A 27644-nucleotide genomic window follows, 5' to 3' on the forward strand; every position below is an offset into this window, starting at 1 on the left:
GGGGTGGGGATGAGAGAGGGGGAGTGGGGGTGAGAGAGGGGGGGTGGGGGTGAGAGAGGGGGGGTGGGGGTGAGAGAGGGGGGGAGAGAGGGGGGGGGTGGGGGAGAGAGAGGGGGTGGTGAGAAGGGGGGGAGAGAGGGGGGTGGGGGTGATAGGGGGTGAGAGAGAGGGGGGTGGGGGTGAGAGAGGGGAGGAGAGAGAGGGGGGGTGGGGGTGAGAGAAGGGGGAGAGAGAGAGGGGGGTGGGGGTGAGAGGGGGGGGTGAGAGAGGGGGGTGAGAGGGGGGGGTGAGAGAGGGGGTGGGGGTGAGAGAGGGGGGGAGAGAGGGGGGGGGTGGGGGAGAGAGAGGGGGTGGTGAGAAGGGGGGAGAGAGAGGGGGGTGGGGTGAGAGAAGGGGGAGAGAGAGAGGGGGGTGGGGTGAGAGGGGGGGGTGAGAGAGGGGGGTGAGAGGGGGGGGTGAGAGAGGGGGTGGGGATGAGAGGGGGGGGAGAGAGAGGGGGGGGGGTGAGAGAGGGGGTTATCTCACACACTAATAACAGAGAGATTCACGCAGAACAAAGCACTGGGTGAGAGCAACGCGCCTGCGCTGCCAACGTGTGGTCATTCACAGCGCATAAACCCTGCACTTGGGAGTGAATGAGAGTGAGTGAGTGAGAGAGAGGAGGAGGAGGGTTTTGCCTTTTTTTTTGTACTTTGTTGCCTTTGTTTTTTTGGGGGGAGGGGGGGAGCAGGACGCCAAGATTCTCAGCAGTTTGTGCTGAGGGTTTACATTGCCAGGAGCCCCTCTTGAGATATGCCCCGAATGATTGATTGATTGATGGACAGACAGAGAAAAGGATCCGCTTCAAATCCGGTGTTGTGAATAAGAAACGCCGGTGACTGGTGTGGAGGGAGGACACACACACACACAGACAGAGGGAGAGAGAGAGGACACACAGAGAGAGGACACACACACACACACACACAGAGGGAGAGAGAGGACACACACAGAGAGAGGACACACACACACACACACACAGAGGGAGAGAGAGAGAGGACACACAGAGAGAGGACACACACACACACAGACAGAGGGAGAGAGAGAGGACACACAGAGAGAGGACACACACACACACACAGAGGGAGAGAGAGAGAGGACACACAGAGAGAGGACACACACACACAGAGAGGGAGAGAGAGAGAGAGAGCTCAGTGCCTGTGGCTGTATCTCCACAGCAGAGTCGGAGCTGATTGTTCAGTGACACAATGTAGCGCCGCTGATGCGGCAGTGAATTCCAGCGGCTGCTCAATGGTCTCTGTTCGAGGGAAACACAGACAGAAAACCCAGTGGACAGAAACGCAGCACATTCCCAGCGCCGGGGGCGGCTGTGCTGGTGGTGGTGCTGTGCTGGTGGTGGTGCTGTGCTGTGCTGGTGCTGTGCTGTGCTGTACTGTGCTGGTGCTGTGCTGGTAAGTGACCTTTGGTTGGTTTCGTCTCAGCGATTGCAGCGACAGTTGGTGCGTTTAATTAAAAGGAGCGGAAACGCTGTTGGGGAACCGAGAGGGTGGACATCAATTTGCATGTTGTGACTTTGGTATTTCTCTCTCTCTCTCTCTCATTTTTAGAGGAGAGAGAGAGAGAGAGAGGGGGAGGAGGAGGAGGAGGAGGAGGAAGGAGGGAACTGATATCGTTGACGGGGCGATGGCAAATCGATCTGAACTTTTCGGCAGTTTTGCAAATGAGCACTTCTTCCTATCGCAGACGCGTCGGTTTTGATGCGATGCCCTATTGCCCAGAATTTCACACCGTCCCATTTGTTTATTGCACCGGTAAACCATCTCACGCGGGACTCGCAGCGATCGTACGGTCCGGGGCTTCGGCATCGTCTGCAGTGTTTCGGGAGTCCGTTCTTATTTTTAATTTGCACTTGTGTTTCGTGTTCGCTGTCCCTGGAACCCACTGAGCGACATGGATCTGGACACGAGAGAAAAAAGTAACTGGTTGATCAGAAGCGACTCTTGGCAAACGTTAATTCGAGAATATACTCATGGAGTGAGTGGGAATATATTCACGCAGTACAGTGTAGGATACTTACATCCTGAAAGTGGAGCCATATGTTATGTTAAAGAGTTGCAAATGTGAAGTCCATGCATTTTTTTAAAAAAAAACACATCATTTCTGAGTGAAATTGTGCCATTTTTCTCTTTTTTTTTAAACAAAATACACAGTCACTACACTTTTCCAGCGTGTCCTGTGAAGCGCTTCGAGACGCTTCGAAGACATGAGGTGCTCAACCAAGAAAACACCTAATGTGTAGTCTGACGAAGGGTCGTGGACCCCAAAGGTTGACTCATTTTCCTTTCTCCATAGATGGTGCCTGATCTGCTGAGCGTTCCCAGCGACTTCTGTTTTTGTGTCAGATTTCCAGCATCTGCAGTATTTTGCCTTTTGTAGTTATCCAGAGTGTTCCACCTGCCCACAATTTCATACTATTTTGAGAGTTACGTTAACATTCGTAATGTTTGTATGCCTTAGAACAACTACAGTTACTTTACGTTAAAACCCTGCGAAGCACTTTGAGATGTTTTGATGATTTCGTAAGGCCCGATATCAAATGCAAGGAATATCATCAGCAGTAACATAATCTCTGTGCAGTTTCCAAACATTGCACTTTGCAAAAATGAGAAGAGCAATAATCCTATTTGAACTAGTTAATGGGATTATTATCTCGTGATGTGGTAGATTCTCAGAAACTCTGGACCATGTGATGATCAAATCTTTAGCAAATAATCAGAAAGTCTTCTTCTGATATCTATGTTAACATTCGCAGGAGCCTCATTTCTCTCATAAATCTATAGAGTGGCGTTTTCTATAACCTGCACAAACTGGGCATGCACACAATTAATAGATTTTGTTGTGAAAGAAAGGTCTTGCAGCGGTGAAGTAAAATGTGACCTTTGTTTCCTGATCTTTAGGAGTGGCACAGGTGAGTCATTTTCAGATACACATTGCCTACCGACGTGAGTCATTTTAATCTTGCCTAGGTTGTTTGCAGATTAAATTGGTTATTAGCTGAAGGTTGCTTATCTTGAGGTTGTTCCTCTCAGCCCTGCCAGGTAACCAGTAGCACATTGAGGTGGAATACTATAGCATATATATTTCGCACTCACTTTTTTAATTCCATATGCCAATACATTTTCAATATGTAACCCAGTAAATACAGTAAAGATACCACGTTATGTAAAGTCTTCAGCACACTAAATGGAAGTAACACTGTAGATGGCATGAAAGGTGGCTGATGTTTGGAATAATCAATGACATTCAGTATCTACTAATAATACTCCCTTTTATAAAGTGAACTCTGTGCGTGGAATCCACTGTGCAATGGAATGAATCCCACAAGCAATGGGAAGAAATAACACAGAAGAATCATCAGAATATTTAAGTATAGTATGTAGATTCAACCTTGTGTGAGAGAAATTCCGCAATTAGTTATTCTCGTTCTTGCCACAAACATGCAATAAAAATAATTGGAGGATTTTTCATCATTCTGATTGAATATTGTTGCAAGTGTGCAAGTATTAAAGTAATTTAAAGTACCTTTATACTGAATTTTGTTATCTGAAATGTCTTTCAACCGTTTCCAAAGGGCTTTGCATCTAATATTTCAAAATTCTGTAAAAGGAGTTTCATTTAGTTTATAGCAAGAATTGCCTCTAAGGCAATTTAAATATAATCGAATAACTCGTGAAGAATTGAGTTTAGATTATTAGGTACGTAACTCACTGGGAATATACAAATAGGCACATCATAGCTTTACCACTAAATGCAGATTACTGAAATAAGCAAGGTCTTGGGTAAAGGAATAAAGGAGTACCTTCAAGTTTGCACATGACCTTAAACTCGCTATGGAAACTAGTTAAAAGTGAAACCAGAAAAAAATTGTTATACAAATAGTCGTTAGAATGTACTATATCCTCCCCAAAAGCCACACATGCAGAAGTAATTGATCTGTTTAAAAGGGAGAATAACCAACTCCTATTACTGTACTATATTCCTGAGGAACATATTTATTGCAGGTGGAGTCTTTCTATGACTGGTTTAAGGGTGCTTTTTCATGTGGCAATCTTTTAATAGGACAGAATATAGAAGCTTGTTGCACAGCTGCAACTCTTTGTTATTGTGGTTTGCAAGATGCTCCTGGGAGTATGAAATCAGGCACCAATCTCAAACCTTATCATTGCTTCAACCTTAAATTAGCAGAACCACAACCTTAAACATACCATCTTCTCTGTATGTGGAATAAATTCTACATGATGCATTCTGCATGATAAACTCTCAAAGTTTTGTCGGTATTGAATTTAATACCTTTCTGAAGTTGTAAATGATTCAAAATATTTGATAAATTCACTTAAATGCAAGATTGGAGAGTAGCATAACAATTAAGCTGTTTTACTTGGGCTCAGGAGGTTGGGTAATTTCTATCTTTCTGAGCATAAATCTGTCCCAGAAAGAGAATCAATTAAAATGGAGCAGGGAAAGTGGATGAAATGCAAATGATTGTGGCAAAATAATCTTTGATGAACTGGCAAGTATCACATGCAAACTGGTGTTACCCTGGTGAGTTGCTATGAAGGCAAAGAGACAACAGAGCACACATGGGAACTTGTAAGAGAGAAGCAAGGAGATTACACAGGGGAATAATATTCTATAACTGTTGAGAGTGAACAAAGAAAGCAGGAGACCCTGGAGAATTGGTGTGGGTGAAAGAAACTTAGGAAGGACGCACAAGCGAACAGGTGAAAGTGGAAAGTATACGGTGGGAGTGGGAAGCTGGGAGAGTAAATGGGGAATAGATAGAGTTAGGTAAGTGGAAATTTCTTCTTCAGTCTTGTCATTATACATGGTCAGAATGGGAATGAAGCTGTGCATGTCCAATGGGTGAAGAGTATTACTGTCAGAAAAATGATCCATAAAGAATCTATATGTGGTACTTAAAGACAATAATTTGCAGTAAATTGGCAACTGCAAGTGTATCTTTATCAGGGATGGCTTTTGCCTTGTGCAGTATATTTTACCAGACAATGATACTAAATACTATCTGGTTGATCTGATGTCAGATGATGGATAAAGTCAAGATCGATTTACATCAGACCAGGAAAATCTTAACTCCTTAAGCTTAACCCCCATACTAGACTGGGGCCCAGTGTAATTGTATAGTCGTAACGTCATCCCTGATCTTTAGTATTATAGAGTAACTTATTATTATTAGCTGGATAACTGTTTTTAGTGATATTATGTGTGCAACATTATAGTCTTCCATTCTTTAAAGGAAATTATAGTTCTGTTTCTTTTCTTTCCAGGGTGACTTGACAGATGGATACATCCAGTGGAAGCAGCAAAGCTAATTCTTGTTCAGCAAAGAACATGAATGAACCATATACCTTCACTGCATTGGTATATCTTACAGCTGTTATTACATTAGTGATACAAAGAGTAAAGTATGTTAATGTTAAAAGGTCTAAAGGAAAGGCCACTGCTCCACTAGAATAGCATTAAGCCAGGTTTGTTTCTGGTTTGTGATGAGTTAGTTGGTTGCATCTGAGTCAGTGATTGTTACAAATGTTCTCAACACCTGTGGACTAGCCAGATAATTGTTGTCCATTGATACCCTGGAAAATGTGTGTGTGTGTCTAGATTTCAAGTGAAGACTGGATTAGGCTCAGCTCCAATGCTGTCCACCATGGAATAGGCTGCTTATAATCAATATTGAGGCTTGCATGAAAAAATCAACTTGCTTGAGATATTGAAGGACAAAGCCTCTTTTTGGATTATATATCTATGTCTTCTAGCTGTTAGCTCGAGCATCAGATATTTTGTGAAGCCTTGAGAGGTTGGTCTGTGATTGGATCATTTCAGTCGAAAGTTATGGGACACAATTTTAAAACTGAACCTACAGCCTTGGCATCTCTGCTATAAGTTACGATTTACCCGAATCTGTCTATTCTCAGCCCTTTAGCTAAGATCAAGTGTAGTATCTGTTCTTATCAGTTACTCCTTGGGGAAATACGCAGGTCAGAAAGATCTCCTGTTGAGATTTGTTTGTGTTTACAAGTCCACGACTGAATCTCCCTATAATGCATTCTGGAAAGGTTAGGAGCTGTCAGGAGCTGCCTTCGGCCCACTGGGATTGGTGTTGCAGCGTTTCCGATCTGAGGAGTTTGATCTGTCCTCACAAAGAAGAAGTGGAGATACTGGAATAAGAACTTGCTTGAACAGTTAGTCACTAGGCTCAGGCCGGGGAGGTTGTTTGCATGGGCAACTCTCATTACCTTGAGGAACGCTTTTCGGTCTAATTCAGTTTAAAGGGGTCAGTAAGGCTAACCTCGCTCACCAAAAAAACTTATAACATGTTCTCGCTGTAATATGCTTTATAAGGATTCCAAAGACAGTGTTATTCTTTGCCTTCAAATTTGTGTTTTGACAAATGTGACTTTGCTATAGCAGCTTGTTTTGTATAATAGACAGAAATGTACATTAATTGTTTTCCAGAAGAAACTTGTTGCTGTGCCTGATCACACAGACGTTAGCCTGTCTCCAGTAGAGCGAGTCCGAGTCCTGACCAAATTGGGCTGCAACATAGAGATTAGTGAAGACATTACTCCACGTCGCTACTTCAGATCTGGAGTGGAGATGATTCGAATGGCATCAGTATATATGAAAGAAGGAAATCTTGAGAATGCTTTTGTCCTTTACAATAAGTTTATCACGTAAGAACATTGTTGATGCAGTACTTACATCTTGTAAAGGTGGCTGGTGGCTATGCATGTTTTTTACTCCATGGTTCTAACCCTAATGCATGTTTTATATGTTGACCCTGATACATAATAAACTTGTGCAATATTTCACTAATAAACTTGGTTAGGTTTTCACACAAGCTGTTCAACATAATTAATCTGTGTAAAGTTACCTTTAGAGTTATCAAAGGCCTATTGTTGAAATAGATGCATGTCATGTAAGGACCTATGTCACATAATCATTTGGCATTAAGAGTATGTTTGCTTGGCATGTTAAAAAGACAGATCTAACTCACTTAAGAATGCAAAATTTATATGAAATGACAATTATTGTAAATTCAACAACTTTCAAATTAGGAAACTAGTAGACCAATTAATGCATCAAATCCAATTTAGAAATATCACAAAAAACGAAAGAACTCTGTAAATAATATGCTCTTTAATACAATGAAGTTTTGTATAGCTCTGAAATATGGTTGTAAAGAGGGATCAAATATCAATAGTCTCTTCAGTTACAAAGCTGACTGAATGTACCAGTAAAACTAATTATGCCAAGTAAGTTTATTGTTCATATCACAGGGTACCATTTCACTCTCTATTGTCTATTTCTTCAAGAATGAGGGTGAAAAGGAGCCAGCATAAAATATGAGGGAGTGTATTACTTCCGCTAATGGTTTTAACGTACAGTGAGAACAATTATCTTAGTAAACTGCTGGGTGTATTGCTGAATTGTTGATATTCATTTTGCAGTTTGTTTGTGGAGAAATTGCCCAAGCATCGGGATTACCAATTATGTGCAATACCAGAAAAACAGGATATTCTAAAAGTATGTATGTGTGATTATTTGTTTGGAGAGCAAAAGAGCCATTTGTTGATGGACAGTTTCAAGCTTGCTTTCTCACTGTGAAATGTTTCCATTTCACTGGATGCTCCATTCATCAGAACTGATGAAAGTTCAGGTTCTGTGCTTTTGAGTAGCTTGTATGTTAAACTCAGTGTTGCTGTTACTTGACTGCTCTATTATTACTTAGACTTTTAGAAATATAAATTTCACCCCAAATTCTAACTCCTGACAACTCTGTTTATCCTTTATTCAAATAAACCATACAATTCAAGACTTCCACATAATCTGCATTTCTACAGCATGAGGTCAATTCTGTCTCCTGCAAAGTGCCTCATCAAGGCTATGATTTGGACAGAAGTTTACATTTGCAGATATTATTTCACATGCGGGTCCTGTAGCTCAGTGGTTAGATCACTCGCTTTGCAAGTGAGAGACCTGAGTTCAATTCCAGGCAGGGCCAAACCTTGTTTCCTTACTCCATACGCCTAATAATAATCCCTCCAAAAAAAAACAATAATAAATTGGTCATTTTCAATCCATGACTGTTTGTGGGACATTGCTGTGCGCAATTGGCTGCCGCGTTCGCCCACAACTATACAGTCAATTCACTTAACAGTATATTCTGTGAAGCGCTTTGGGACATCTAGAAGACATCTAGAAGCGCTATATCAAATGCAAGGATTATTATTATAGAACAAACCTCTAACACAAGTGGTGGAAGAAGAAAGTTCCTGGCATTGCAAAATTATTTTTTTTAAATAATGAGATAGATGGGTCATAACAATCTTTTGGCAATTTGATGTGAGAGCTAGATGGTCTACTTCTGCCTTAACCTGTTATTACATTGTATTGGCAGTTGGTTTCCAGTGTTCTGTTGATGCAACCTGTCTTCTTTTGTGAGTACTTGTTATCCAAAGTTCAGGATCTATTGTTAGGCTACAAATGCCAAATGGAGAAAGTAACAGCCAATCACTTTTCACCAGCCATGTAATATTAATAATTATATATTAGAATAAAATGCAATGAGTATAACTTCAGATTTTTCCATCTTCTGTGATACAAATGATAATGTTACTTTTATGTTTTAATCCAAGAAATTAAAAGAAGTGGCATTTCCAAGAGCAGATGAATTAAAGATACAACTTATTTCCAAATACAGTGGAGAGCATGAAAACTATTATAAGAATCAGGTAATTGTAATATCTTTTTCAGACAAAATTGAATCTTGCAATATTTTTCTCTTTATTTTGTGACATCTTTCCTTCATTGCTCCAAAGAAAGCTTCTTAGATTTGAGTAAAAGCACTTAGATTTAAGTGCTTTGAGATGTCTTTGAGACGTCTCAAAGCACTTCACAGAATATACTTTAAAGTGAATTGACAGTTTTCCCAACTTCTCCCAATACGCTTGGTTATGTTGCAAAATTGTGTGTGTAGTAACGGAGTTATATACCTTAACCTAATTTCCTTTTGGGGAAACGTTGGAATTGGAAGTGGTACATTTTGCTTGCAATTGTTACTGATAACTGAACAATGATGAGGTATAATTTTATTTTAGAATTTTTAAAGTGCCTATATGTTTTTCACAGAGCAAATCTAAAGAAGGGTTTTTAGACAACGTGGAGCAAAACCAGGTTCATGAAGAAAAAGAACGTATAGCTAAGATCCGGCAGCAACAACTGCAAGAGGAGCAATTTCGTTTCTTCGAGGAGCAGCTCAAAAGGCAAGATGCCGTTAAGGTGCAACAGAAAGAAGTAAATCTGAGCTTTTCAGAGCAGAGTGATGGAGGGATATTAAACTGCATTGCTGCAGCTCGGATAAACAATGAGCCTTCGACTGTGATGTCAAGTGCTGCCCAACCAATGTGTCCTCCAGTGGACAGGTCTCTGAAACCTCGGAATAATGCTTCTAGTAAGTATCAATAATCAAACACCCCTTTTATTGTTGGATCATTAAGTACATTCTTTCCTTTCAGTAGAAAGTTAAGGAGAGGATCTAACTCGTCATTAACCTTTCAACTTCTGATTCATTTGTGTCACTGAAACACAATTTTTTTTAAACTTAATTTTTCAAGTCTTCAAAATGAAGACTCTGGGGCTGATTTTCCATTTGTTGGTTAACTTATTGACCTTATTGGTGCACATGTTTCTCCTGATGTCCCCCAAATAAAATTGGTCAATGGTTTCATGACTATCTGTGGGACACTACTGTACACAATTATGGTGCTATGTTTGCCTACAAATACAGTCACTCCATTTCACAATAATTCTTGCGAAATGCCTTCATACGTAATAAGGTGCTATATGACGTGCAAGAGTTATTATTGTTTATCATTATTACATTCGAAGGATATGCAAAGGTCTGCAAATTTAAAAAATGGGAAATTACCCCCTGTGTATTCAGGTTCTTTGTGTTTGTGTGTGCGTGCCTTTTTACCTCTGTTGATAATTCTGTTAGTGCTATGCATTTAGCTGAGTAGAATACCTCATCATGCAGAATGGTAAATTAAATTACAAAGTCATAAGGATGTGCCCTGTAGCAGTTGGGAATCTCACATAAAATAGATTTCTTTTTCACTCTGTTTACCATTTATTTCTACCCCAAATTATCTTGCAGGAAAAAGCATTGTTGGGCTTCGAAATGTTGTCCTTCCCAAAGATCTTTGCCAAAGGTTTCTGATTCAGGCCGATACCAACACAGTACGAGAAATAGAAACCTGTGGAATTCTGAGTGGCAAGCTGGTAAGGGAACAGAGGAAATATAAAAAGCATAGTTTCATATCCCTTCCTTCTGCCTCTTAATACTCACTTTGATAATTTCAAGGCTAATTGAGTAAATAATTAAACAATCTAAATCATGGAGCAGCTGAGGAAGTCTAGGTTTACATTGGACTTTAATATGTTCTATTAGATCTATTACTGTATTAGCCTTTCATTTTTGCAAACGTAAAACATCAGTGTTATTGATTAATGTAATTGATGGGCCATATAGAAAAAAACTGCTAGATTGAGCATTTTCCCATAATTAATCTGGCAGCATAGGTCTGCAGATCTGTGAGTGCAAACTAACAAAGCACAGTGCTTGTCTTATTTATTAAGTGGAAAAAAAGTGTTTGGCACTCACAGTGCAATAATGTTGAATTGTCTTTCTCTTAAGTCGCTAAGTAATAGTACTCCCTGTCTATCAATCATTGAACACTGATCTTACCTGTACAATTTTTATCATTCTGTTTTTCTCAAACTTGAAAGTTAATTTCAACTAGAACTCTTTGAATTGAATTATTTGCATCAGTTTGTGCTCTTGCTAATTTTGTGCATGCAGAATGGATGACTCTACCAATGCAAGTAGCTGAAACATATAGTATAAGAGATCCCCATAAAGGGACATGGATTGTCAGATCTATCTTAAAAAATACGTTCTTGAACATCATCTAAAATTGAGTTTTTTAAAGAAAATTGCTATCATAATTGTCATGCCTATTAATGAATATAAGTGTTCAAACTCAGTCATTTTAAAATTATTTGCTTTAATTTCCACCAGAAATAAAAACTTGTGCTACCGTAGCTTAAGGTACAGGTACCATTTGTGTTCTTGTCTATTTGTAATCTAGGTCACAAGTAAATGTAATATTCATGCTATGGCATCCTGTTTATAGACAAATGATGAGTTCATCATTACCCATGTGATAATACCAAAACAATCTGGGGGACCGGATTACTGTGACACTGAGAACGAAGAGGAATTGTTTACTTTCCAGGATCAACATGATCTCATCACCTTGGGTTGGATTCATGTAAGTACAGATAGTCACTCAGTTGTTGATTATTGTACGAATTTCATTGATATGCTTTAAACATCATATAACATGATTTACATGATTTACATTGTCAGCTGTTTACATATAATTCATGCCTGGTTTAGTTCCTACAGCTGAGAATTTGGATTCCGTTCAAATCATTTTTGATTGATGGGTTAACTTAGCTTTTCTGCAGTAGCATGATTGCCAGATTCAGCCAGTAAGCCTTCCTGAGGGAGGTACTTTCATGTTTAATTCAACGAAGTGGCTGAGCAGATGAACCAAGGAGCAGTATTAATGGTGTCTCTGGAGATGTCACATGTTGGATCTCTCTTTCTCAAAGAGAATAGTGTGAATAAAAGTGGCGTGGAAATGTGGATTGGAGGAAAATGAACAAAACTATTAGAAACAAGGAAAATAATTTCTCCTTACTCTTGTGATACCCTCCGGTTTGGAGTGGAATGGGACTGAAGACATTTTTAAGGATGTAATTGGTCCATATTTACCTGTTCTCCATAGTGCAATGGGCGGTATGGCAGACAGAGTGGCTGACAACGGGAAGTATTCTAGTAAAGTTAGGTGTTGAGGTGAAAGTCACCAAACCAGTATCAACCTCCTACCCCTCCTCACTCTTCTTCTCTTTGACCGTGCCTTCAGCTCCCCTCTCGACTCTCTTCCTCCTCCTCCTCGCTCCCTCCCTTCCCTCCCCTCACCCTGACCATTTCCCCCCTCCTCTTTCCCTCCCTTCCCTCCCCTCACCCTGACCATTTCCCCCCTGCTCGGGTCATGACCCAACTGTGCAGCGCCTTGGGACGTCCTCCTGACGTGAAAGGCGCTCTATAAATGGAATCTTGTTGTTGTTGTTGTTGTTACTGGAGAGGTTAAAGAGATAACTTGCTCCTGTATGTCCCCATTGTAGCTAGTACCTTTTTCTGGAGCAGTAAAATAGGGAAAGATTAAGATTTTGTTTTAAAAGTTGTTTATTTTTATGTGAAAGGCGCCATTTAAATAAAAATTGTTGGTATTATTATGATGATGAAACGGGTACCAGAGTTGATCGTCAAATCTCCTATCCATCTAGTTTTGGGAAGCGTTTTGTCAATTATTCACTAATACCACCAGGTGGCATATCTCTCATTTATAGGCCATATATAGTATTGGCTTAGGTGAAAAGCTTGATACTGTATACTTGTGCTACACAGAAAAATCAAATAGCAAATTGGTCAGGAGTTTTTCATTCCTTATTTATGGCTTCACTGTGGCTATGAGAATTCTAGCTCCTCATATGACTATCCGCTGCTTCTTTCTCATTTACAAGTTACCTCTGTGTTTTCTATACACCTCAGTCAGGGGCAGAGAGCATTTCTATTTATGGAAAGCAGTTTTTTTGAAAAACTCTTCAAGTACCTATCCAATTCCTGCAGCTCAGTGGTTAGAGCACTCGCCTCACAAGTTAGAGACCCTGGGTTCATTTTCCGGGCGGGGCGAAACATTTGACAAGTTTCCTTACTCCACATGGCTCGGTTTACCTAGTACTACCTACCATCGGTGGTCGGGCCTTCAGCCTCTCAGCCCCCAGGCTCTGGAACTCCATCCCCCAGTGCCTTCGCCTTGCTTCCTCCCTTTCCTCCTTCAAGGCCGGTCTCAAAACCTTTCTCTTTGACCGTGCCTTCAGCTCCCCCCTCGACTCTCTTCCCCCTCCTCGCTCCCTCCCTTCCCTCCCCTCACCCTGACCATTTCCCCCCTCCTCGCTCCCTCCCTTCCCTCCCCTCACCCTGACCATTTCCCCCCTGCTCGGGTCATGACCCAACTGTGCAGCGCCTTGGGACGTCCTCCTGACGTGAAAGACGCTTTATAAATGGAATCTTGTTGTTGTTGTTGTACTAAGTAGGAACCCGGTTGTTAATCGATTTGGCGGATGGCTTTTCTGGGGATAATAATTCCTTCAAAAAATAAATAGTAGTAATTTAGTCACTCATCTGCAACTGTTTGTGGGACACTGCTGTGCACAATTGGCTGTCACGTTTCGCCCACAAAATATACAGTCACTTCACCTTACAGTATATTCTGTGAAGGGCTTTGAGACGGCTCGAAGACGTGATAAGGTGCTATATCCAATGCAAAGATTATTTATAGTAGTATTTTAGTGTTTTGCATGCAAGTAAAGATGTTTTTAATAAAAAAAATCTTTTTACAGACCCATCCAACTCAGACCGCATTTCTGTCAAGTGTAGATCTTCATACTCATTGCTCATATCAGCTGATGTTGCCAGAGGCCATTGCAATTGTTTGTGCACCGAAACGCAATGAGTAAGTGATTGTTTCTGTAAATAAAATAACTTTAATTGCTTGAAAATCATAAATAAATACTGTATCGTCATTTATCTGAACCTGTAGAATTTGAAAATTATTTATTGATGAAATTAATTGAAGGGAATGAAAGTTAGAATACAGTAAAGGATTTTTAAAAATATAACTTGAGATCAGCCTGATCGGCTCCAATAGTTGTTTCCAGTCCTGAACCTACACGCTGTGCCAGATCTACATTTTACTTCTAACTGCATTCTTATCTAAGTATTGCTGATCACTTTTTGTTTGAATATTTTCCAGCACTGGATTTTTCCAACTATCGTTTGCAGGAATGCTGGAAGTGTCGTCCTGTAAAAAGAAAGGGTTTCACCCCCACATGAAGGATCCACCACTGTACCATGTACGTACCTAAGGACAATGTTATTAGAGATACATTTATGCTTTAACTTGAACATTTGTGCTGGTTGTTGAAGCTGGTGGGTAACTGAAGTTATAACGATGTAACATTTTCTTTCAGGAGAGGGTGGAATTGAATGAAATAAATGCCTTTTTTTTAGTAATGGAACAAGGTTGGAATTTTTTTTAACAAAATGTGAAGCTAAGCACATGGCATGATACAAAAATGGGCTGCAAGCTAAATATACAAATGTTAGTTTTCGTTGGTGCATATTGCATGTTATCCTAAGCAGTCTGATTTGTCTAATATTCATAAATCATCCTAACAAACGATGCTTGTATGTGATCCTTATTCAAGTGATATTCACATAATTTCAGACAAACATTTAGTCCTTTCTCTGACTGGGATATTAAACTTTCAGATCTATTGTATCGGGAGACTTTAGGCCGTATGAGCTTAAAGTTGTTGTGGGATACCATTGAATGTGGTGTGTGGTTAAGAGATTGGAATGGTGCTCACAAATCACCTAAATAATACTTTATAAGATCCTGCAAGAAGGTTTGAAGTAATGTGAGACTTAAAGGAATTTGAAAACAAATATAGTAGGAAGAAGCTTACTAATAGCTTGCTCTGTTTAATATTGTGTGCATGCACAAATAGAATAAATTTCTATGTGAGACTTATGAATATTGATTCTCTTTCAGACCTGCAGTCACCTAATTAGAAAAGATATGAATACAATCATCTCCGACATGAGGTGACGACATGAGATAACTACAAGCATGAAATCTTAGAAACGTATTACATGTATTGTAAGAACAAGCAATATGTTGCTTTCAAGATTTTATGACCAATTTTACCCAAATGGACTATCAGGTTAAATAAAATATGCAGATTATTCAATATTTCTTTGGAAAAACTACCGAGTATTTCCCAAGTACAATGAGAACTAACAGTAGCCGATTGTCCTGATTCTGAAGTTGACATAAGCGACCCCAACCTTCAAAAACAAGCCCAGAAGGTCTGCTCCTTGCTGTGTTATGCCCATTTCGATTCTTTTTACATTCTGACGCACAACTTAGCAATGGTTAATGCTCTACAAAAATGACTGAAGATTGATACGTTCACGGTAGGACATTCCTAGCTTAGTAAATTTGTTTGGATCAGAAGACTACATGTTGTATAGGAGCACTTGAACAAAACCAGCTTCTGTACCATCCTCACTTGTCTAGCACGGTGTTGCAGATGAATGTATGAATAACTTCTAGCCCTGACCTTAACATGATTTTATAACTCTCCACCTGAATTTATCATCTGACATGTCTGTTATCGTTAACTACTAACTGGGAATACTATCACCAGATTGGCGTCTAAAATGTTGTGATGAGAATAAGGAATCATTACATTTCTCACCAACTTGTGGAAACTGCCCTGGAAGAAGATTGTGTTGAAGCAAAGCTCCTGCTGGACCAGTGTGACGTACTTCCATTTGTTGGAAGGAGTCTCCATTTGCGTGACTTGAAATGCTTATTAAGAAAGAGTGTGGTATAGACTCCAGAGAGTAGCATTTTTAAATTGACTGTTACCTTAAGTAGAGTTTGAAAATATACTGAAGTGCCAGCTGACCTCCGCAGAGCTGCAAAGAGTATGTGTGTGTTTTATTTTTACTGACTAATATAGACCCAGACATTCCCTTCCCTTCCCCTCCCACCCACCCCCCGCCCCCACCCCACACACACACACAGATTAGGGCAGATCTGTATTTCAAGAGTTGGAACACACTTCCAGCAGCAGTCTTTGCTATTTGCCTGAAAAAGGATAAACTGGGCAGGATTCTAACACTAGTTTGAACCATGTCCAGTATTAATTGAATGGTTTTCTACTGCTATTGCAGTCTTATAAGTAAAATCCAAATTTGTGAAGGGTATTTTAGAAAAATGTGGACATTAAAAAATAAATATAATAAATCCAAAGCTGAATGTTTTTGAACCAATTTAAAATGAAAGAATCTGCATCTGCCATCAGTACCAATATCCTCAAATAAATAAAATCAACATTGTTTAAATGTTGCCTGGATTGTTTTGTGCTCTATAAATTTGTCACAAATCATCAAATGTTTTTCATACTTGAATATACAATTACACTGTCAGCAATGTCAAAGGGTTAAACACAAAACCATTGAGTGACACTGAATGAGTTTGTTTATTGAATTTGAAGGTTATGATGAGACATATAAATTAACATCAATTCGGAGTCCTGTAGCTCAGTGGTTAGAGCACTCGCTTTGCAAGTGAGAGACCTGAGTTCAATTCCAGGCAGGGCGAAACCTTGGGCAAGTTTCCTTACTCCACACGCCTAATAATAATCCCTTCAAAAACCAAAAACAATAATTAATTGGTCATTTTCAATCTACGACTGTTTGTGGGACATTGCTGTGCGCAATTGGCTGCCGCGTTCGCCCACAAATATACAGTCAATTCACTTTGCAGTATGTTCTGTGAAGCGCTTTGGGACGTCCTCCCGACGTGAAAAGCGCTATATCAAATGCAAGGATTATTATTATTATTATTATTATCATAGTACGAAAAGCTTCCTCCATACCAATTCTGTCATTTACCTTTGCTGTTGAAGAGACCTTGATGATACTATCCGTACAAATGGAGCTATGCCATACTTAGATGTGCTAACTTGGGTTTTCTGAGATTTTACTGCTTTTGATTTAGTTATTGAGTGGAGTCTTGTAGCTTAATGGTTAGAGCACTCACCTCACAAGTGAGAGGACCTGGGTTCGATTCCTGGACGGTGAAATGTTGGGCAAGTTTCCTTACTCCACGTGACTGTTTCCCACCAAAAGAGTCCTAGTAGGAATTCAGTTGTTAGTCAATTGGCGGATTGCTTTTCCAGGGGTAAGGATCCCTAATTTAAAAAAAATTGGTCACTCAGTCCACAATAGTTTGTGGGACACTGCTGTGCACAATTGGCTGCTGCGTTTTGCCCACAAAATGTACAATCAATTCACTTTAAATTCTGTAAAGCATTTTGAGACATCTCAATAATGTGATGAGGCGCTAAATCAAATGCAAGGATTATTATTTGTTATTTCCCTTTTTTAATCAATATTATCCCTTTTATTCTTATCTTGGCTCCCAACAACAGCTCCTTTTCTCATCAGAACAGAGAGCAAGCAGCCACTTGTTGTCCTGCACTATATTTTTGTACAAATGAATGTATCACTTGCTTTGCCAAAACAAAGAATAACTGTGACAACATGAAGTCTTGTTGGCACATTACAGGGCCTGTCATGAGCAGTTTCTTTTGTTTTGACCTGTCATTGTCAATGGAGGCCTTGATAACTGAAATAATCATGTTGGGAGTTGTTTTCTGAATTGTTTGGAAATGAAAAAGATGAACTACAAATCCATTGACTGCTCTCATACATTTATATGAGCTGCTGCCATTCAGCTGTAACAAGTGATATCAAAACAACAAAATTACATTTGTAAACCGCCTTTCACGTTGGGACGACATCGCAAGATGCTGAACAGTCGGGGATCAGGACCAGAGCGTGGTGGGGCAGGGTTGGGATGCGGGAGGGTAGAGAGTTAGGAGGGTGGCTGAAGGTCGAAAAGGAAGGTCTTGAGTCGTGCCTTGAAGGAGGCAAGGGAGGGAGCAACGTAAAGGGATTGTGGGATAGAGTTCCAAAGGTGGGGGCAGAGAGGCTGGTAGGGTGGGTTGGACGGGAGACATGGAGCCTGCTGAATGGAAGGAGCAGACGGGTTGATAGGGTGTTAGCAGGTCAGAGAGGTAGGAGGAGGCAAGGCCGTGGAGGTCCTTGAAAGTGAGGATAAGGTTTTTGAATTCTATCCTCAGAGGGATGGGGAGCCGGGCGAAGTTGCGGGTGACAGGGTCATGAAGCCTGGTGCGGGAGAGGACATGAGCTGCAGAGTTCTGGATGATCTGCAGCGTGTGGAGGGAGTTGTTGGGGAGGCCGTCAAAGAGGGAGTTTCCATAGTCGAGCCTTGAGGTGATGAATGAGTGTATGAGGTTGTTTGCCAATAATAACTTAAAAGGGTTATTATGCCATGTTCATCAAAGATGTGCGAGTTTTTAAACTAGATATGTATAACCAGAGAATCCACAGTATTTAAACTGGCTAAACTACAAATGTCTCACAATGGGTCAAAGATGTATAAAATGTTAACTTTGGAAAGTGATTTCAAAGGGTTCTTTGGATTAATAGTCTGTTTTTTTCCTTCCAGTAGATTGCAAAATGTATCTCATCAAAATATATAATTTGTCACACGATGAAATAAACGTTTAATATTTTAAGTTGATTATATACATAGTTCATATTTGAAATAAGCACTTAGTCATGTGCTGGGTTTTTCCTACACTAGTTAAAAAGGGAACTGAGAGGATTAGTCTTAAGTGAACGCACAACAGTCACTGAAGGGCAATCACATCATGCTCTATCCCCCAGTGCCTTTGCCTTGCTTCCTCCCTTTCCTCCTTCAAGGCCGGTCTCAAGACCTTTCTCTTTGACCGAGCCTTCAGCTCCCCTCTCGACTCTCTACCCCCTCCTCGCTCCTTCCCTCCCCTCACCCTGACCATTTCCCCCCTGCTCGGGTCCTGACCCAACTGTACAGCGCCTTGGGATGTCCTCCCGACGTGAAAGGCGCTCTATAAATGGAATCTTGTTGTTGTTGTTGATGCGTACATGTTGAAGAACTAAAGTTGGCACTGAAAATAGGATCAATGGTCAAGAGAGAGGCCCTTTGACCCATTTGATCTCTTCCTTTCCAGCATACTCATCCAACTGTCTTCCCACTACAGCATTAAGCTATTTCCTTAATGAGTTTGGCTTCCTGCTAATCCGTTCTAATTGTTAATTATCTTCTGGGGAAAGGATACTTACTGGTCTCCATCCTGACATTTCTTTCCTGAAAATGCGTTTTTGATGCTTTGACCTATCTGAAAGTATTGTTTTCAGTTTGCTTTCTCAATCTCATTTAGCATCATATATGCCTCTATAAGATGGCGTCTGAGATGTCTCATAGCTTATCCTTCTATTATCGCTCTCCTCTTCATTATGGTCAGGGCAATATTCATATGTAAGTGGTCTTGTATGGCACATATATTATTGTTCTGGTTTAGTTTATTATTTCCATGGTGTTCTTTGTGTATCTAATTTAATTAACTTGGTCATTCACCAACCACAGGAATTCAATCATGTAATGTCAATATGTGAAATGTCAGACAAAAATAACTAGAAAAGATGAGCTAGTAAAAATTGAATTGCAGGACTAAATTAAATGAAGAATTAAGTTAATAATGTTTAAAATTACCATAGATATTTTTAAAAAATCGTTGGGATGGATTTGAATTTAATAAAGACAGTATTGTGAATTAATAAAAACTCAAGGAATCTGAAACCGTAGTACGAGACATTAATAATTCAGTGTTTAGTGTTAAGACAGTTAACTTAAATAGTGTGTTTAACTATTGCTTTGCTAAAATACAAGAACAGGAGTCACAAGTACATGAGAGGCAATTGTGAAAAGACTGGCAGCACATTCTTACTTTATTTTAAAAAATCCCATTCATTCAGATAAAGCTACAAGAAATCCCAAGTGACAGAGCAATGGAATGAAACAGTAGAAAGTATATTTCTTTAATTGCACATTCACAGTTTTCTTTGCAAAAAAAGAAACAAAGTCGACAAGAGACAACAGTTTAAAAGCATTTGCGGTGTACAATAGATGGACCGGCTTCATCATACTCCGGCTTACTAATCCACATCTGCTGGAAGGTGGACAGAGAGGCCAAGATGGAGCCACCGATCCAGACAGAGTATTTACGTTCAGGAGGAGCAATGATCTGCCAGAGAGGGAAAAAATGGTACCCAAATTATTTCAACATAATTTCTTCATGTGGTCTAGCATTTAAAAGTTAATAGACTGGTACATGCTTAATTATGCATGGTTCAAAGAGGTGAGTTTCAGTTATTCTGTAGTTTTCTTTTAATATCCTTGTGTTTAGCTCATTCCATAATCCTCCCTATGGAACAAACCTTCCTTGACTGAGAAGATAGGCAAGAGACTCATTCTTAAGCCTCTGCAGATGTTGTTTATAAGAGCCCAAGTTCTATTCTGCGCACAAGACAATGGTTTTAAACAAGAGTTGAGTGCTCCACAGCTGAAGTAAGGAAGGGCTAGAGCTCAGAAGTGGTACTTGCATGCTTTCTGTCAGAATCTACTGAATAATGTGGCCTGGATACTGAATTTGTTTGGACTTGTAGCATAGTTCTAAACTCTTAATGAAATGCATTTACTCCCTGAGTTTTTCCCCAGATAAAATCTCTTATAACATGCAAATCCAAATGAAAGGTTATAATAATCCTTGCATTTGATATAGGTCCTTATCACATCGTTGAGACCTCTTAAAGAATATACTGTGATAATACAGCGTAATATCAGAGCTAATATCAGCTATTTGTCAGCCTGGCTCAGCTAATCAGAAGATCATAGGTTCAAGACCCACGTCAGGACTTGGAATCCATTAGAGTCCATGATGGCACTATGTGGTGTTGGGGGTTTGCTGCATTGCTGGAGGTACCTGTTCAGGTGGACATTAAAGTTCCCACGGCACTAGTCGAAAAATGAAGGGAGTTTCTTCCAGTGTCCCAGCCAATAATCCCCCAAATAAAGATGTTTATTTATTTCATGGCTGTTTGTGGGACATTGCTGCGCACAAATTGGCTGCCACATTGCACCCACACTGTGAAGTGCTTTGAGGCTTATGTGATAAGGTACTGTATCAAAGTATGGGATTATTATTGTTTGACTTAAGTCATATCTTTCTCACACCAATTTAACACATAATAATAATAATCCTTGCATTTAATTTAGCGCTCTTCATATCTTCTAGACGTCTCCAAGTGCTTCACAGAATAAACTGCAAGTGAATTGACTGTATATTTGTGGGCGAACCATGGCAGCCAATTGCGCACAGAAGTGTCCCACAAACAGTCGTGGATTGAAGTGACCAATTTATTATTGTTTTTTTTCCTTGAGGGATTATTATCAGGTGTGTGAAGTAAGAAAACTTGCCCAAGGTTTCGCCCTGCCAGGAATCAATGACTCAAGAAGCTAAATGTAGCACCTAATCTACGCAATCAGGTGGATAATTAAAATGATTCATTTTTGGTGAATGTGGATGAGGGAGAAATCTAAGCTTCAAAATAGCGCTAAATAATTTTTACAGTAGCCTGAAGCCACTATAACCATCAGATGGGATGTATTTAGGATGGCCCTTCAACAGTGCAGCCACATTATTGCTAATGCACAAGGGTGCCACTCTGGATCAAATTGCAATGTAGGCTCGAATATAAAACCTTTGAAGTTTCATGTGATAATCAGAATAATTATTTTTTTGACAATATAAATACAATCTTTTTGTTCAGGTTATTTACTCACCTTGATTTTCATGGTGCTGGGGGCTAATGCAGTGATTTCCTTCTGCATGCGATCAGCAATGCCAGGGTACATAGTGGTACCACCAGACAGTACATTATTGGCGTACAAATCCTTTCTGATGTCAATATCGCACTTCATAATACTATTATATGTGGTCTCATGGATACCTGCTGACTCCATTCCTGTGGATCAGATTTCAAATAAATCAATGGAGGGTGTGAAATTTAGGCAAATGGAGAATTTCTTTAGAGCATGTTGTGTAGAGTAGCATTGTAAATAAGAAGATGTAATCAATTAATGAACAACATGTATGTTCTGAGATCTGGATTTGTAAACCAGAATTAATAATCAGAGACTGCTTTGGTGATGCTAAAACAACTTCACTAATACTTAAACTCATGTCTCTATTTTTTTTTAAAATGTGTCCATGAATGTTGAATATTTGTTCTTGTTAAAGTTTCATTTTTGTGAAAGTGCAAAAAAACAGCAGTGCAGTGAGCAATAATGGCAAAAAGTCTGATTATAAATGGTCTCTACGTTTGTTGTGGAAGGTGTCCACATGTAACTAAATCAACATTGTCATCTTAAGAATTACACTTCTTCTTGCTACTTTTAAACATAGCATTAATCCCACCCACTCAGTTGAGATGCTATAATTAATTGTAGCAGTACAAGTATTAATATCACATGCAATAATTATGGGGCACATTAATATTAAAAGAATTAAAATTTGCTGCTGCTTCTAATAAGGCAATGCAAAACTCACCAATAAAGGATGGCTGGAAAAGAGTCTCTGGGCAGCGGAAGCGCTCATTGCCTATGGTGATAACCTGACCATCAGGCAGCTCATAGCTTTTCTCCAAAGAGGAGGAGGATGCAGCTGTTGCCATCTCATTTTCGAAGTCAAGAGCCACGTAACACAACTTTTCCTTAATGTCACGTACAATTTCACGTTCAGCTGTGGAGTGAAAGTAAATAGGGCTTCAGGAGTGAAATATCCAATCTTTGTCTTACTCATTAATTCATTGATATGAATTTGTAGCTCCATAGAAATCACCACAAACACTTTAATTCTGTTACCTAGAGAAGAGGTTTTGCTATTAAATCCCCAAATCTTAATGTTGAAGCATATTCAAATTGGAACAATAACTTAATGTGGTTAATATTTACTAGGATAAAATAAGCCTGCATTCTATCTGTCTTGCCTGCTCGCCTTTAAAGCCTGTCTTAATCCCTCCCTTTTTGTTCGTGCTTTTGGTTACCTTATTGGCCAGCTTTGGTTACAAATACCTCCTAATGTGATAACATTACATTATTAGGTTAATATTGCACAGCATGATATTTCATTAATTGGGGGCAATTCTACCCAATAGGATTTTGGATTGTGAACATGTTGACCATTGCAAGTCTGGTTTGCTTTACTAGGGATCTGCCTTAACTTATCAAGATTGTCTCTTAAACGTTAATTAAGTCACAAGGAAACTTTGCTGGCCTTTTCTGGGAGTTTTTTTTAAAGGTATGATGCTCACTTTCTTAAACTTGAAAGGATGAAGGGCTGAGTTGAACCCATTGGTATTCAATTCTCACACAACTAAGCAAGATACTACATTAATCTTTAAACCCTTCTCCCTTGATATTTTTTGTGAAAGTGAGAATGAATAACGATAGAACCTAATACTGTAGGTACCTTCTGAAAGTAACACGGGAACAGACGCACAAAGTCACTGGGAAGCATCCTATTCATACCTGTGGTGACAAAAGAATAGCCACGTTCAGTAAGGATTTTCATGAGGTAGTCAGTGAGATCACGACCAGCCAGATCCAGACGCATAATAGCGTGGGGCAAGGCATAGCCTTCATAGATTGGCACATTGTGGGTGACACCATCTCCAGAGTCCAGCACAATACCTAGAGATAGACATATCCATTTGATCAGGAATGCACAGGACATCATTTCAGTTAATTGAAAATATAATTCATGTCAATCCCGCAGCTGCACAGCTTTAACTTACCAGTTGTACGGCCTGATGCATAAAGAGACAGGACGGCCTGGATAGCAACATACATAGCTGGCACATTGAAGGTCTCGAACATGATCTGAAAGTGATCACATTCAGTTAAGCATCATAGAAACTATAAATTGGCAAAGCTCCAATAATTATTTTAATTATTAAAGAATGTTCAAGACTATCTTTTGTGAAGGGCATTATATAAGTGCAAGTTGTTACTTATTGCGACCTTAAAATACACAGTCAATTAATTTTACAGTAAAGCCTGTGAAGCGCTTTGAGACATCTCAATGATGTGATAAACCTATCAAATACAAGGATTATTACCATTATTATTTCCCACTTGCACAGCTAGTTGTCTATTAGGTCCAATGGATATATTTGGAAATTGGTAGGTCTCGTAATATAAACCACATCATTGTTTTAATATAATGCCATGATTTATCGAAATAGCCAAGTATCAGAGTTAAAAGAATAGGATCATGTTGCCTAAAGGTTTAATGACAAGGCAGTGACTTGGCATGCAGTACCTGGGTCATCTTTTCACGGTTAGCTTTGGGGTTTAGTGGAGCCTCAGTCAGCAGAGTTGGATGTTCTTCTGGAGCTACACGAAGCTCATTATAGAAAGTGTGGTGCCAGATCTAGAAGAAAAAAGGTTTCAAAAATAAGTCGTCAAGATACGAAAGTATTCTATGCTTGTTCAGCTTAATTGGTACCAGGAATATAGATGATGATTGTCTTATCTGAAGCAGAATAATATAAATGTTTTCTCACCTTTTCCATATCATCCCAATTTGTTATGATGCCATGTTCAATGGGGTATTTCAGGGTTAAGATACCTCTCTTACTTTGAGCTTCATCGCCTACATAGCTGTCTTTCTGACCCATACCAACCATAACACCCTATAGGGTTAAACAGCAGAGATAGAATAAGTACACATCGAACATAATAATGAAACTGGCAGTAGGTGGAGTTTCTAAACATTCTGACCATTTATAAAACATATGGATATTATTTGTACACTGTCTCTTTATAAAGGCTATAATTGATGTAATAAAATGGAACATGTTTACTAGTGATGTTGGTTACTGTAGCAAAATCGCATACCTTTTTTATTTATTTATAGTTACGTTCTGATCCTATTCTTCAACATCTCAGTTTTTTGAATGTACAGTGCGATGATTTGTTCTTCTCATATCAAACCTTGACATTAGGATTGCAATGTTGTTTGAGGCACTAAGTCCCAGTATTCTTGGTTGACATGTAGTAACAGCCCAGAAACATTGTTTTAAGAAAAACATACTATGTTTTATAGATGCTTCTGACAGCTGTTTCTCACTAAGACACTGTAAAAGTTGGTCGGTTACTGACCTGGTGACGAGGGCGTCCAACGATGGAAGGGAAGACGGCACGAGGTGCATCATCCCCGGCAAAGCCAGCCTTACACAATCCAGAGCCATTATCACAAACCAGTGCCGTGGTCTCTTCCTCGTCGCACATGTTCAATCCGTTCGAGTCTAATCAAGTAAAGAAGAGGCTCCATCACAATGCTGGGCAGATAATACAGCAGAGCAAGGGACGTATATAAATTTAAAATCATAATATGGTGTGTAATCCCTGAGTAGATCAGAAATTAAGATGCTTGCTTATATGGTAGTAAACTCTATAGCCCACAGGGGTAGATACCATAATTGGATGATAACCTTCTGAACAAACTTGAACTTGTTAATAATGCACTTGTATCAGGTCTGCAAGGCATTCTAACTTGGACCTGACTGTGTGTACATCTCTTTGTGAACTATAGCATTTACTTTGGTGATATCTGTAATGTTTGTGCAATTTGTCCAAATGCACTACATTCCACCTAAATGTGTATTCCACTGAAGTATCTGTAAACACTGTAGTATCAGAATCCAATTAAACTAATCTTGAAATGCACACGCACAGTTGCTCTTTAACTTTATTAAAGTAGCCAGTGAATCCCAGCTGCGTTACAGGAAATCCAAATAATTCATCTCTCCTTGAATGAATGTTTCCTAATTAGGAAATAGCCTGCTACACTATAAAAATTCTTTCAAGTATGTTTTTTGGTATGCGGTTCCAAGTCACTCCTGTCCATCCTCTGAATCAACTTTGGGTCTGTAATGCCAAGAATGGCCAGAGAGGCATTCGAAGGGATGGCTTACATGGTTAGAAATACAGAAAGAACCATATTTAGTAATAACCCTTCAAATCCACAACACTGAGAAACCACAGCCTAATATGCACGTAGGAAGGATCGTGCCAAAATGTGATGTGCAGCTAAACAGTGGTACTTTGCCAGAATGTTGTCCTTCTCCTCTGGTGTATTTCATATTGGTCTAAACAACTGGAAAATAAAAATTGTACTTAAAACTGCATATTAACTGTGTATAAACACCAAAACTGAGGAACTAAAGTACATGGCTGCCACCCAGAAGTCCAAAGGCAACCAGACACCTGTACATCATTCATACTACAATCACTTTAATTAATCTGTACTTTAGCCGATGCTGTTTGACATTGCAGCCAAATAAATCTGTTTTCTCTTCCAAACTGCAACACGGATTCAAACATTTTCTGTTGATGAAAAATCTCTCGCTTAAACCCTTTTTCAGGTGAGGCAAATTGCAAAGGCGCCCTTTGCATCCCACTCTCAATCTTGCCCTTGACATATTTAAGGTCATGTTCAAAGAGTATTTTCCCAGTAACCATCAAACTAAATTCCCATCACTCATGGGCAATGAAACACAAAGTAGGTTTTCTCTCACCTCTCTCACACTGCCTCAAATCTCTGATCACACCTGCAGATCCATTACCTGGGTTCAATGAACAGTATAATGCAATGCCCCTGACATGAGCATATCATCCTGAAGTGCACACAGCCTCAGCCTCAAGTGATTATCCCTTTACATTAAAACTGTTACTTTACTACGTTACTTGATAGAAACCTGTGCAAGGCTTCGTTTAGAAACACATTACTTTCGCCAATGAGTGATAATTGCAAATCCCCCCCATCTGCTCTCCTGCAGTAACTCAACACTTCAGAGCAAAGTAGAAGAATGCAGTTATTCTAAACTTTTGAGTAATTCGTTAAAAGTCATGCGCCAAGTGTTGCTTTAACCCTCGATGGCACTCACCCTGTCTGTGCTCTGCCGGGTTCCTCACTGTGGGAGAGTGCACTCCTCCTCTCTGAGTCGTTGAGTTTTATAGCCCCTCGGACTCGTGACCCTCTGCTTCCACCCACACCAGCCCCAAAAAAGGATCAGACCCAGAGCTGGGCGACTTGTATTCCTTTTGCACGGCCATATACGGTTGTTACACTAAAGCTCTTGTCTCGGTGTCCAAGCTCTTTGGTTTCTTTGTAGTGCATTCCACTGTGTGTGAGGCTCATCAACTGAAGGAGTTTAACAACGTGGAACATAAATATTGGAGGATCTGAAGTTGGTGGTGGGGGGAGAAAGCAGCTGTAACCAAACGCTGACATAAAACTGACAGGTTGCATTTAGCAATGCCTGAGAATTCTTGAAATAGTAGCAGGCAGAAACAAATCGGTGCAAATAGGGTAAAGTAATAATATTAGATAATGCATGTGAACATACATCACAGAGGTGAACTGCATCCTTCTGGGTTGGTATGATGGTTATATGTTATTTGGATGCCACAGAGAATTAAAAAGTATGGGGCGGGGTAGGGTTTGCTTGGTTAATAATACGGTCAATAATATGGGCAATGGTCCAATGTTAGAAAAGAGAGCTCGACCAGGCTCTCTTAGTGCTTATGGTTGACAGTTGCCACAATAATAACCATATAGCAACAACAACAACAAAATTACATTTGTATAGCGCCTTTCACATCAGGAGGACGTGCTGGACAGAATCTTAAATAGGCTGACCCATTGGGAATCTTTTGTCAGCTTTGCTTTTGCTTCAAGTTTGACCTTGAAACAGCTTGATATCAAACCGTATCAACTAAATTAATCCAAAGGTGGTTTTATTAACTCACCCAAATTCTTGAAAA

The 27644-nt window shown here is 39.7% G+C and overlaps 2 protein-coding genes and 1 pseudogene across 2 annotated transcripts; 2 read left to right on the forward strand and 1 right to left on the reverse strand.

Moving 5' to 3' along the window:
* Window positions 1-1246: 1246 nt before the first annotated feature.
* stambpl1 (STAM binding protein-like 1) lies at window positions 1247-14268 on the forward strand (the record flags this gene model as incomplete). Its single annotated transcript, NM_001292973.1, is given in 10 exon segments — window positions 1247-1448; window positions 5343-5436; window positions 6532-6749; window positions 7527-7602; window positions 8715-8810; window positions 9208-9529; window positions 10235-10359; window positions 11274-11411; window positions 13612-13724; window positions 14025-14268. Coding segments are annotated over 9 exon segments (1281 nt in total). The 5' UTR covers window positions 1247-1448; window positions 5343-5355.
* On the forward strand, window positions 5979-6144 carry LOC121849491 (annotated as a pseudogene).
* A 5417-nt stretch (window positions 14269-19685) lies between the features above and the next one.
* Window positions 19686-26807, reverse strand: acta2 (actin alpha 2, smooth muscle). Its single transcript, NM_001292969.1, is given in 9 exon segments — window positions 19686-19998; window positions 21597-21778; window positions 22363-22554; window positions 23343-23504; window positions 23609-23693; window positions 24136-24246; window positions 24380-24508; window positions 24978-25123; window positions 26765-26807. Coding segments are annotated over 8 exon segments (1134 nt in total). The 5' UTR covers window positions 25107-25123; window positions 26765-26807; the 3' UTR covers window positions 19686-19854.
* Between the last annotated feature and the right edge of the window lie 837 nt (window positions 26808-27644).

This window comes from Callorhinchus milii, unplaced genomic scaffold, assembly GCF_018977255.1.
Source record: "Callorhinchus milii isolate IMCB2004 unplaced genomic scaffold, IMCB_Cmil_1.0 Scaffold7, whole genome shotgun sequence".
NCBI lineage: Eukaryota > Metazoa > Chordata > Chondrichthyes > Chimaeriformes > Callorhinchidae > Callorhinchus > Callorhinchus milii.